Here is a 13,777-nt window from a genome sequence, read left to right as displayed (position 1 = left end):
GGTATCCTCGCAAAATTAATACGACTATGTAGACTGACGTGGAGCAATACCAAAAGCTCCGTTAGGCAGGTCAGACAAGGCGACTCCCTATCGGGTCACTTCTTCAATTAATTTCAGCTTTGAACTCCTTTTGCCAACAGGTACTACTTCGGACTGAGTAGGCAATTGAAAAGTAAAGTCCTGTCACGACGAACAAAGGCCAAACTTGTACAAGTATTTCATCATTCCGTCCTGCTATATGGCGCAATATCTGATGGGTCGGTCTTAGAAGTGAAGAATTATGGTCCTTTGCACATTGGCAACGCCGATTATCGCAGTCGATGGAACGAATTTTTTCAGATTGGACTATCAAGGCATATGCTGTTATGCAAATGGATCGATAAAAATCAGAATAAAAATTTTCATAAAGGATTTTTGTTTCTAATTCAATAACTTTAATTCGATTTGAAGTATTTTCATAATGTAGGATGCAAAAGCTTGGTCGGTTAATTTACCTAATAAACTACAATATTTTCTTATTGTATTCTACATAGAATAGAGAAAAATGTTAGTGATCTGCTTTGAAGCGCCACCACAGCCACTCCTGTAACTATAAACAAAAGTGTTTGTATTAAATATTACTAATGCCTGACAAAAATTATGCTTTAACCCTCATCATCTCATTGGCGTCTTTAATACAAATTGTAAAGACCACACACGGTCAATTGTTTGTCGCACATTCGACTCTTCTGAGCAAAGACAAATGAAATGCGTTCAAAACACCAATTCGATTTCGATTATTATCGCTTTAGACACCTTTGTCGGTGGCCTATCCAGCAAAGTGACATTTTTAGTGCCATATTTAACTTCACGTATACACACACATATGTACATACAGACCTAAATTTACATACATAAGCACTTATGAGAGAATGCGCTCAATGTGTGTCTACAATATGTCTGCTTCCGCATGTTCTTCCCACACGCGTGTGCATCATTTACATATTTACATGCTTTCTTTCTTTTACTTCCTTCACGCATTGAGTTCTGTTCCTCTTTTCCAGAACCTAAGTTAAAATTATTGTTCGTCGCCGCACGCAAATGAATTAATTATGAAGATATTGCATAACTTTTGTAGAACCATGTGAAGGAACTAAAAGAAAAAAACATACATAAGCTGCCTTGTAGGAAATTAATGAATTGGCATGCAATTGATTTTTTTGTTATTTTTATATCATGAGGTGGGTAGTATTTGGTGTGTCACAAAGTCTGTAACAGCCAAAAGAAAAGTCGGAGACCATATGAAGTATATACTTGTGTATAAAGGTAAATGATCACTGTGTGAGCAGAGTAAATTTATCCATGATCATTTGTCTGTCCGCCTATATATTGTGTAGTCGAAAAAGTCTTTTCGTATTTTGTCAATAGATGTCTTTGCAGTCGTATATCTTCTGTGCTGCTAATCACATTGTGTCTTTCCATATAGTGTTGGAATGGTGAGATTTTAGGCCTTTAAAAAAAAAATAAATTCTGGGAAGTTGAAAAAAAGTTACAGCTGTTCAAAAATGAGTGAACAGAGTGAGTGAATGAAGAAATTCGTTATATGTTGAAATTTTTATATAAAAAAGGAAAATTGCCACGCAAGCCAATGAAGTTTGTGCAGTTTACGGAGACGATTCTGTATGAGTTCGTGTAACACAATAATGGTTCGCTCGCTTCCGTTTTGAAAATTTCGATGTGAAAGATGCACCACGCTCTGATCGACCTATCGTTGAAAAAGTTGATAAAATTATGGAAAAGATTGACCAGGACCGTCACATAAGCAGCCATGACATCGCTAAAGAACTTAACTTTTATCCTCAAACGGTTTTGAACCATTTAAAAAAGGCTGGCTGCAAAAAGAAGCTCGATGTTTTGGTATTACACGAATTGTCTGTGAAAAATTTAGGGGACCGAATTAACTTCTGCGTTTCTTTGCTGAAACGAAACGAATCGAACCATTTCTGAAGCGAATGGTAACAAGAGACGAAAAATGGATATGACAATAATGTGCGAAAAAGAGCATGGTCCAAGCGTGATGAAGCTCAACAAATGGTCGCAAAGCCAGGATTGACGCCCCGAAAGGTGTTTGTGGGATTGGAAAGAAATAATGCACTATGTGCTGCTCCAGCCTGGTCGAACGATTGATTCTACATTTTACTGTCAACAACTGATGAGATTGAAGCAAGCAATCGAAAAAAACGGCTAATTTTTCGAAACCGCTGATATCGGCTATACAATTGCCAGATAAACTAATCGATAAAAATCAAGTTCTTGTATGGAAAACCTTTTTGACCAGATATCTTTCCGCAATTTGTAATTGTTCATATGCTATAGCATATAGTTGTCATACTTATTGACCGATCAAAATTAAGTCAAAAATCTTAAAAAGATACAACTGGGGTACCCTTTGAACCATTCATAATGGGGAAACTGATCTAAAATATGCAAAAGACAACTTGGTAGCACTGAATATAGCGACTATACCTCTTTAATAAGGTATTTGAGGTATGTAGTGGTATACTCTCTTATACGAGCTCAACTCGAAAAATTAACAGAGAGCAGAACGAGCAGAGGAATGGCAAATGGAAGGTGGCTTATTTCGTTCAAAATGTTCCACATATCAATATTTAGATTGATCAAGTTAAATTAATCGCTTAGCACTTAGATGGGGTCAAAAGGGGTGAAAGCTGTGACTTTTTTGTGATATCATTTTATCTATACTCTTCGACTCTGAAAAAAATAAAATTGCGAATTTTCTATCTCAATGAGTAATTCAGAAAATTTTCTGACATAAAACTGACTCAAAGACTCTTTTTCCTACAAGCACACATAGTTCTGTCCTTATAAAACAGTGGACATGGCATATTTCCTACTAAACCTTCGTTTATGTTGTCTTTTCTGAGTGTTGTTGTTGTGGTTGCGCATTAGTAAACCATGCATACAACACTTTAAGCATTAATTTGCGTTTATTGCACTTTTACGATGAGTTTCCACCAACACCACCAGAATGTCAATAAACACTACTGCAAACATATAATATGTATGTATATGTTTGTATATATGTGTTTGTGATAGAACAGTAGCCAGTCTGTCTGTAGGCTGAGGTTATTGACTACCTTTCAGACGCCAAACTGTTGATTATAGCGAAATTATGCTACGTGTACTGTAAATGTAATTAAATAGAGTTACGTGATTCGAAGCTATCTTTTGATTGAGTGTGAGAAGGGTTCTAACTTTAATATTTATGAGCAATTAATAAACAGTAATGTGTTCGGTATAATTATGGGTGGGACAAGGCTGAGCAAACAACAGTCGGGAAAGTCCCATATGAGTTGCTTAGAAATGAGAATGTCGCTCTTCTGGCAATAAGTTTGAAAGCAAAGACAAACATAAGAAAAATGATGGTGAGCGTTATTTTCGTTTGTAAAAATTTAAAAGGAATTCGCATTGAGAAAAAAATAAAAATCCCACATTAAACCGCATGACACTTTGGCAAGCACTCATAATGCACGACGCCCCTGCAAGCGAAGGAAACTGTTAGTAAATTTGGCGCACTTTTTTCACTCTTAACTCATGCAGCAGCTTCCATTGAGATGATTGAGCTTTGGTTTCCATATTATAACCATAAACGCTGATTCGTCACCAGTTATGATACTCTAGTCATCGCGGACTTTGTCGAACATCTCCTGAGCAATGTCAACACGGCGCTGTTTTCGAAAGTGAGCAATTTGGGCACAAATTTCGCGACTTGACTCACATCCAAATCAGCGGTTAAAATCGAAAGGCACGTGAAAATCGATATGTTTGGTTCCTTCGCAATTCCTCGAATAGCGATTTGACAATGGGTCAACACACTTCGTTAATGTTGTCGTCTTTTCTTGAAATTTTCGGGCGTCCGGCGCGGTCTTCGTCTTTCATATCTTTTCGAGAACATTTTGTACCATAAAACGTTGCTTTTGTTCAAGGTAACTTCATCATATGCATTCAGATTATTTGATCCATTTTGTGGAATAAGCAACAATCGAACACGCGTCCAAGTGAAATAGCTGTCAACAATTAACTAAACATTGAAAATGGTCGACCTTGTCAACATAAGTTATGGATATGACGCAATAAAAAAATCGAAAATCGAGTACACGTAGCCCGGGAAATTTCAAAATTCGTAATACAAGTACTTTTTGTACAAACCTCGTACAGTCAAAAAGGGACAAGAACTATACCTCGCTAATGAATGAACGAAGTGAAACGCATACGTATGTATGTATATATATCTACATAAGTAATTCCGAAAAAAAATTCATCAGAATCCCTGCAAGAACATCGAATATTTAAATTCACTCCACTTAGTCTATCTATCTACAGATATATTTAGGATTTATGAAGACTAAAACATTCCGTAGATATTTTTTTAATATAGAGAGCTTCATTGGACAATGAGGTACTAAGAAAGTGGAATAGTAATACATTAGGCAAAATTCTCAATAAAAAATAAAAAGTGTTTTTCCAGCTAAGGTCTGTGTTACATATGCATACGAGTATATGGGGTATATTGCATATGGTATACTGCGGTCTAATTGATTTTCATTATCATCTGACGGTGACGTGTTCTCTTAAGGGGTTACATGAGTTTTCTCGTGTAAAAAACAGCATCATTTCTAATTTTTTTTTCACATGAAAATGAAATATTGTATTAGAATTTTTTAAGGTTAGAAACATATTAGCAAAGAAATTCTGAAATTTTTGGAAAAAGATATTTTAAACTCGGCCATTGCGACGCCATTTCCGATGACCCCTCGGAAAAAAGATGCACCCGCGTTGGCAGGTTAACTCTTTACAGGATCATTTAAAGTGAAAAAATACGTGTTTTGGTTAGAACTTTAACTTAGAACTTGGACGAAGGAAAAAACTGATAATTGGATTTATGGCAGACATTTTCACAAGAAAATTAAAACTTCAGTAAAAATTTCGCGACATTTTTTTTTCAAATGTAATCGAAAAAAAATCTTAGTCCAGCTAGCGCACAGCGCACAAGTTCTCAAGTTTATATCTACGAAACTATTACTTAGATCAACTTGCAAGTTTAGGACAATATTCTAGAGGTGTTGTAGAATTTAATAAGGCAATAAAAAATTCGATGTTTTGAATCCCGTCAAGTAATACCTTCGGTGTCTGATAAAGATATCCTACCAGGTCGGGTCATACGTAGAGCCTCAATATGTAGAGTTGAAAGCTACTTTATCAGGCGGATATTATTTCTGCTCTTTTAGAAAGTGATGTATTTAGAATGCAAGGGAACTCATGCGTTGTTATGAGATACCTTTCATTTAATATTGAAATATATAATTCGGGTTATAACGTTGCTAGTAATATATATTCAATTATGTGGCAACCCTAAATATTACCTTCAGCACCAAATTTTCTACAATCTGTTTGATTTTAAGCCCATATTGCTCTATGGATATCCCGATTATATTTCGTATAATATCATAAAAAACAGGTGGCAGCTCTACACAAAAAAATTTGTCCGCAAAAGCAACAGTTGGAAATTAGTCTAAGCCAAATATTTTTTAAAGATACTTTTATATGAGTTACCGCACATTTAATACCGAAATAGCAATATTAAATTCAGACTGTCAATTTGTTGGAATTAATAATTTCAAACAGGTGGCAACCCCAAAAGAAACTTCAGCAATAATTTTCATACGATCTGTAGAGCATATTGCACTAGCTCACACCATTATGTATACTAATTTAATATAGCAAAAAATCAGGTGGCAACTCTACTTAAAATTTTTCTTCTATAATTCTTCTTAAACATCTTAAATTTTATTTGTTTTTCTAATGAAGCTCACACACTTATGTATATTAATTTAACAAAGTGAAAATCAGATGGCAACCCTGCTCAAATTTTTCTTCTGTAATTCTTCTTAAACAGCTTAAATTTGATTTTTTTTTATTAAAAAATCCAAAGTCTTTGTAATATTTTTGTTTCCTAGTGGGTCATTTTAATAATATATTTATATGTATGTATGTATGGCACGTGTGCTCAGAAATATTATATATATTAATGATCGAGTCATATATAATATTGGAGGAAACCGCAATTAGATAACATTATGCAAACATGAAAACATACACAGATAAATATAATATATATATAGTCTTAGATAAATACTATAGTTATAGTGCGTCAGTACGGATATTCTTGGTTGATCTCAATTGGCTAAAGTTTAGTGCAGCTGTTGGCAGAACCGACCAAAGAACAACAACAATAAATATAAACTTAAAACGATTTTGGCTTTGAGCGATGCTAAGTAAATACATAAATACATATATATAATATATTTAAATATATATATATAGTATATACATATATGCAACTAAAGGAAAGCGCCGGAAAAAACGCACAGGAAAATTGCTTTCACCCAAAATTCGCTTTTACTAAAATACAAAAACAAACACACAAGAATAAAAAAATAATATACTAAAAAAATAAAAAAAAAGAAACGCAGAAGAAACGTCACATAATTTTAGCCATCCACGCGTCGCATCTACTCACGAACCAGCGAAAAAAAATACAAAACTCAAATAAAATAGCAACAAAAATGCCACCGCATTCACTACCAGCCAGGAATACGCGTTTAATAATAAATATTTTTGAAAAATTTAGAGCTCGCCGAGGAGCAGTCTGACAGACAGACACAATAGGCAAGTTAGTATATTTTAGTGCGCGATCCAGCGTGGTTCTTCAATTCGTAATCAAGTACGGGAATAAATATTTACCGTTGTGTCGTGGCGTACGACGTATAACCAGGCCGTTGGAAGGTTATAGAAAAACGAGCGGGAGCGTGAGCGCGAGCGTGGCGAGGTTAAGCTTTAAAAGAGTGCGGGTTGCATAAAACTGCATTGCTTACTTTCAAAAGAAAGGAGCTACCGGTGAAAATTTGTGTTTCGAAAATTAAAAAATAAAATATCTCAAAGAGCTTGAAAGCAGTGGTGCTGAAAACGCATGCAACATAATAAATCTTCCGAATATTTAGTTAAAAATAGAAACGTTTTAATGCTCTTCAAAATATTTCGCACAATTGTCAGTTAAAGAAAGCACATTTGGCAAGTAATATATTAATGCATAACACGAGTGAATAACAGCAGGCGAGCTAAGAAGGCTTGGAGCACACTTACGAAACGCGCTAACCGAAACTAACGACTTTTGGAACGAAAGAAAAATAACTGAAATTATAAAAAAAAAATTTAAACCAAAAAATTTAAATTTTTTAAACGAAAATGTTTTCGCGATTTCGTAATTTATTTGCGAAAGCAAAAAGCGAAGAATCGCCCGAACCGGAAACGGAAACGGTAACTACGGAAAATGAAAACACGCAGACGAACGGCGGTACCGAACAAACGAAAACTGAAAACCACTTTGAAGACAAACCTGAAAATGCAGAAAATACTGTTAGCGCGGTCGAAAAAATTTCAAAATCCGAGACCGAAGAGCAAGTTGCAGCGATCGAGCAAAAAAGCGCGTTGGACGAAAAAGTAGAGCTCGCGCAAATTACCCAGCCAAATGGGCTTCAAAGTAATGGCAACGTGGTACACGAATTAAGTACCGTAACACTTGAAAATAGCTCCACGACGGCAACGGAAGGCACTTTGAATGAGTGTGACAACAAAAATGAAGCGGGAGAATCTATAAATACGACTGAAAGTGAAAAGACAGTGGCAGATGTTGAAACGAGCGCCAAGAACGATAGGGAGGCGGATGAAAGTGTGGAGGATAACACAAATAACGGGAATGGGGTAGAAGCATTTGACAGCGTTGACGAGCAGCAAATTGAGGTCAACACTCAATCAGCTGAAGTTGTCGAAAAGCCAAATGAGACTGCAACTGCAGTTGATGAGAGTGTAAATGTGGTGAAGGTGGGGGAAATTAGCGCAGTTTTAGAGGAGACTAATGAGTTAGGGCAGGTGCCAGATGATACTTCACTAATTAACGCTAATGACAGCGATAAGAATGGAGTTGAAGCACCAACTGTTGTAGCAAATGGAGATATTTTAGTCGAAACTTTAGTAGAACCAACTTTGAACACGTCTAATGTGGTTGCTAATGAAAATGTTGAAATTGCTTCTAGCATTACAGTTGATGAACTGGCAACGGATGCTTCCAGTTCGGCCGGCGATACGCAAACACAGTCGTCGTCCAGTCCAGTTGGTACGGTCGATAGCGCCAGCACCGCCGATTCCAATACTATTGTTATAAAACCGACGGGAAATAATGATATTGCCTGTGCAGCGATCTCGCATAAGTTGCAGGAGATCGCTGAGGTGGCTGAATCGCTGGATGCTGCGATACGTGACGTGCAACAGGATGCGGAAGCGTTGGAGGTGAATGCGACAAGCAGCGCTGAGAAGAAGCGCGAGGCTATGCGGAGTTACAGTAGTGAGGTGAGTTGGATGCAATACATATTTAATAATATTAAGTTAAGTAAAGTAGAATTTAAAAAAATTTTAGGAATAATTCGAGTTCGAGGTATTCGAAAAAGTTTTTCACCGACATGTTTTTCTCAACCTTTGTCGTGAAATCGGTATAGTACCACTATTTGGAGGTTATTTTCGCCATTACCATTCTTTTTTATGGATATATGATCCCCTTATATTTTATAGGAAACTATTACTGTGAACTTTGATGAGGTTTTAACCTCCAATATACATTTTTTTAGGCCGGTTTTACTGAAACAGGAGTTTTGAAAGACTCTTGTTCGAGAATACCAAATACTACTCACCGATTCAAACAGGGTTAGTTTGCCGCAATAACAGTCCTTGGCCGTATTGATCCGCTAACATACAACCGCCTGTTTCGTGAAATGCTTATTCGAGGACCAAGATTGACGGTTTCTTATCTATCATATTAATCGGGGAATAATATTTGAAGGTGCTTCAATAACCAGCAAACCACTGACATATTTTCTCTGCTTCACGCACAAGTACGACAATGCTGGAGTGTGGATAGGCAAATAGGGATAAGAAATAACGAAAACGAGAGTGCAAATAAACAAGAGAATAAATGGTCCCGTTCTACCATAGTAAACACACATTTTTTTGGCAAAATTAGTTTTTTTCAACAAAGTTCCGTTGAAAGAAATTTATAGTGACTCTCCAACTGTTGATACCATTTTTGTAGTACGATTTGTGCTTTGCTTCCAAATAAGACACAGTTTCGCCGATCTCCTCTTCATTCAAAGAAAATTTCTTCCCAGTGAGAATTTTTTGAGATCTAAGAACAAGAAATTGTCGCTAGGGCTCTGATGATGGAGTATATGGTAAACGCGGAAGCAAGGTTTTTCGAAATAACCTAATTTGTCATTATCCCAAAATCCTTGTTCAAGCAATGCGTTTATCCAGAAAAAGACAAAGTTCTCTAAAGATTGCCAAAAATCATGCCAATCTTAAAAAATTTAAAACAAATGAAGTCAAATGAAGGTTTTATTAAAAATAATAATTAAAACTGAATATAGTATCCAGGATGAAATATTAAGCGAGAAAACACTCAGATATGATCTCATTCCATCTGATCAAATTTGACCCGGACTGACAAAAAAAATATACATATTTTCACATATTTCAATAGAAATTTCAATTAAAACTGACTTAGAATATACCATTCAGGATGAAATATTAAGCGAGAAAATATATATGATTTCATACCATATGATCAAATTTGACCCGGACTGACAGAAGAAAATATTTTCACATATTTTAACACAAACTTTTATTATACCCTTCCTGCTGGTAATGCCAATTTTCCGCACACTTGTTATAAGCCTCGGCTAAGATGACCATCAGTGCCTTCGGTGAATTTTGTTTTTGTTTTCGACTTCGGCTCAGTGTTGGAGCGCCATTCGTTAGATTGTTGTATAATAAATGTTCATATAGAGTTCACAGCTACGTTGTCAAGTATTTTTTGCGACGTTTTTGCAAAAGATTCGGGGCTTTTGACACTAATTAACACGAGAGAGATCTCACTTCACGCGAAAAAAAAAATGTTTGTATTTATCAACGTAGGAAAACAATTTTTACCGATTCGGTTTGCGCGTGCAGTTTGAATGGACCAGGATCAAATGAATCCGGGTGAAATTTGATCAGATGATATACTATGTAAGATTTAGCTGTCGTACTAAGCTTTCCAACTTGTGAGTCTCGGAAAAAATACGTATGCCGTTTCCAAAATTATAAGCTATTTAGTATAAAACAATGCTCCGAAAAGCACTTTCAACAAAAATAATATAAATTCTCCTATCCTTCTCCAGGACTGGCACTCACGCTCCACCGAAGATGACTCCTTCGTTACCGCATCCGAGGGCAATTTCACGCCACACTCGCATTCGTCGTCATACCAAACGGCGTCCGGACGCACTTCCTCGTTCATTAGTTGCGATAAAAGCTCATTTGATGTGAGCGAAGCCGATGACTCCACCTTCGCATCGACATTTGAAATACCCGCGGACATTAATATGTCCTACGACGGTACCGAACATAGTTTTGTATCCGCACAACAGCAAGACTCCACACCCTCACCACAACGACAAGAGCTACACCAACAACAAAACATAAATGATTCACCAAATGATGGTGGCGCCTATGCTTTACCACCCGCCCAAAGCGACGACGGCGACGGCAGCAGCATCGCCGACATTGAGGAGCTGCACAGCCAAAGCGTGACACCGACACCGGGTGACGGCGATGTAGAGCACTATAACTACCAAAGCATACCAATCGAGTCGGAGTCCGACTTGGAGTCAAGCTGTATAGCAGATTCGCCATCGCTGCAGGTGCTAACGGAGGAGGTGCCGGTCACATCGGTGACGCCGGAGGTGAGCACGTGTTCAAGTACTGAGCCACAGCAAATGCAAAAGCAAAAGCAACAGCTACAGCAGCAACCGCAAACCAATTATAACAATAACAATAACAGCAATACTAACAACAACAACAACACTAGCAATACGAGTAGTAATCAAAAACCGAATGCGGCCTGGCGTCGCAGCAAATATTATGAGAACATAACCAAGCAAACCATCAAGGGCTTTCTATAGGTGAAATGCGTGAGTGCATGCGGGGGCGTTGGTGGCGTCCGCAAAGCGACAATGCCAACACCAACGCCAACGCTGGTTGCGCTCAATATACAACAACAGCGCTTTGCATGCACACACACCCACACAAATATACATATTTTAAGTGTGTATGTATGTCGAAATGTGTGAACACAATATCCGAGCATATTTTCGAAAATTTATTTGCTTTGGCTAAATTAGTTTGCTATTTATTTGCTGATAGGCAGCAACTAACCATGAACTTAACCGCACTTTATTGTTGCCTTGGCGCGCTCGAGCAGTCGGAAATGACTACTGAGTAAATAAGCAGTTGTTTGTATGTATGTATGTATTTTTTGTTTTTGTATACGTTTTTGTTTTTGTTTTTTTGTAAAGTAGCTTAATCATAAATTTTCGTAAATGACTGCGGCAAAATCATTGAAGAAATTTACATAAATATTTTTGTTTATGTGCATAAAATATATAAGTATGTTTCTAGAAAACTTATAATTTATTTATTTTGGAAATTTTAAGCAAATACAAGTGCCAAATACATGCCTGGTTGGCTTTTGGCGTCATTTGGCAGCACCAAAGCGCTAAAATATAGAAATTGTACTGTGGGCAAAAAATAGTAAGACTTAAGCTCTTTATCAATTCTGGCTATTATTCCTGAAATTGATTTTAACAACTGTTTCGAGGATTGAAAAAACGTTGACACAAGTGTATTAGCGCCAAAAGGCATTACTTTGAGTAGGACGCCATAGATTTTGAAAAATATCTTTTTGATTTTTAAAATTATGAACAAAGTCTTACTATTTTTTGCCCAAAGTGGTCAGCCCATGCATACAAACAAAATATATATAAAAACAAAAACAAAAATAAAAAAACAAAAAATAATCAAAAAATAGCTACAAACAATTATGACCAAGAAATGCCTGCGAATGCAATTTTAATGCAACTAATTTCTGCTGATTACTTTACAGTTTAATTTGCTGATTATTTCGAATTTCGTATTTACTAAATTTACCTTTTGATTCCTTATCTATATATTAATGCCGGAGAATTACGAAATTTAATTTAGCAAAAACAACAAATATGTATAAATGTTATGCCGTTACATACTCTAGTGATAATTATTTATATAACATTACTTCTAAAATAATTACTACTATTTTAATTTATTATATTAATTAATTATTAATTTAATAAATTACTTAAAATTATGACAGCTACAACTACACATATTTATGTAGAAATGTATTTGATAAAACTTAGTCAATTTTTATTTAAGAAATATGCTTACACAACATACATATTGTTATATAATAATAAAAATAAAATAATTGAAATAAACACTTTTAATTATGCATGAAACAAATACAAAATTATACTAAATAAATTTAGAAAACTTGAAAATTTTTAAAATTTACTTATCCCATACTTTTGCGGCATTTACAATTATAATTTTATTTAACACATCTCTAAGGAATTTCAGCATATAATCGTTGGGACTGCTTTATAACTGTATAGTGTCTGTTTTTGCAGTGTGCAATTTTAAGGTGGCAAAAAAACACATTTTAGCAGTTAAAATGTGATAACAATTTATCAAGATTTAGATGATTTTAGTCAATTAATCGAATATTAATTCGATAATTCTATAGTATTGCTACAAAATTATTTTATTTTTGACGACAATTAAAATTTTATATGTTTTTAATTTGAAGGATCAACTTTTAGAAGATTTTAGTCGATTAATGGAATATGAAATCGAATAAATTTTCGATAAATTTATAATATTGATATTGGAAATATTTTGATGTCATTTTTAAAGCTGAGCATTTAACGCAAGAAATCAACATTTAGAAGATTTTAGTCGATTAATCGAATAGCAATTCGATAATTCTTTAGTATTGTTACAAAACTATTTTATTGACGACAATTAAAATTTTGTTTGTGTCTAACTTAAAACATAAACATCTCGAAGATTTTAGTCGATTAATAGAACATGAAATCGATTATTTTCGATAATTTCTTAATATTGATATTGGAAATATGCTGATATCATCTTTAAAATTGTGCATTTAACACAATATATCGATTATTTTCGATATTTTTTTAAAATTGATGTTAGAAATATTCTAATGACGGTATTTAAAATTTTAAATTACATTAAAAAAGTACATTATTTGAAAAAAGAAGATCGATAACTTTCGATATTTTATTAATATTGATTATTATGATATTTTTTTTTTATTGAAAGGCAATTTAATTATTCATAATTTAAAAATATATGGGAAAAGTTTTGGATTTTCGATAATCTATCCCTGAGTTCTAGTAGTACTCCCTTTTGGATTCCATTTTTCAAATTGAACTAGAATACAGAACAGGTGTTGAAATGAAAATAAATTGATTCCGAGGTTCAGAATTTTAAATCTATGACATTTTTAAGTTTACTTGATAACAAGTCCATCTTTCTTCAAATCAACACTTAGAAAATTTTAGTCGATTAATAGAAAATGAAATCGATTATTTTCGATAGTTTCTCAATATTGATATTAGAAATATTCTAAAGGCGGTATTGAAAATTATAGTACAATTAAATTTAAAAATTACATTATTTGAAAATTTAATCGATAAATTTCGATATTTTGTTGATATCGATTATAATT

The 13,777-nt window shown here is 34.7% G+C and overlaps 1 protein-coding gene across 3 annotated transcripts in view; it reads left to right on the top strand.

The window, feature by feature from the left end:
• Nucleotides 1–12,253, top strand: part of LOC126762951 (SEC14 domain and spectrin repeat-containing protein 1-B) — a 55,073-nt gene extending 42,820 nt beyond the window's left edge. For all 3 annotated transcript variants that reach the window (XM_050480042.1, XM_050480043.1, XM_050480041.1), the window contains exons 9-10: nt 8,154–8,466; nt 10,329–12,253. In XM_050480042.1, coding sequence (XP_050335999.1) covers nt 8,154–8,466; nt 10,329–11,111 — 1,096 coding nt within the window. In that variant the 3' untranslated portion in view covers nt 11,112–12,253. The remainder of the gene's footprint in view (nt 1–8,153; nt 8,467–10,328) is intronic.
• Nucleotides 12,254–13,777: the final 1,524 nt, after the last annotated feature.

The sequence above is a fragment of the Bactrocera neohumeralis genome, chromosome 6 (genome assembly GCF_024586455.1).
Source record: "Bactrocera neohumeralis isolate Rockhampton chromosome 6, APGP_CSIRO_Bneo_wtdbg2-racon-allhic-juicebox.fasta_v2, whole genome shotgun sequence".
NCBI lineage: Eukaryota > Metazoa > Arthropoda > Insecta > Diptera > Tephritidae > Bactrocera > Bactrocera neohumeralis.
Note: the sequence above shows the minus strand (reverse complement) of the source record. Positions and strands in the feature narration are given on the sequence as shown.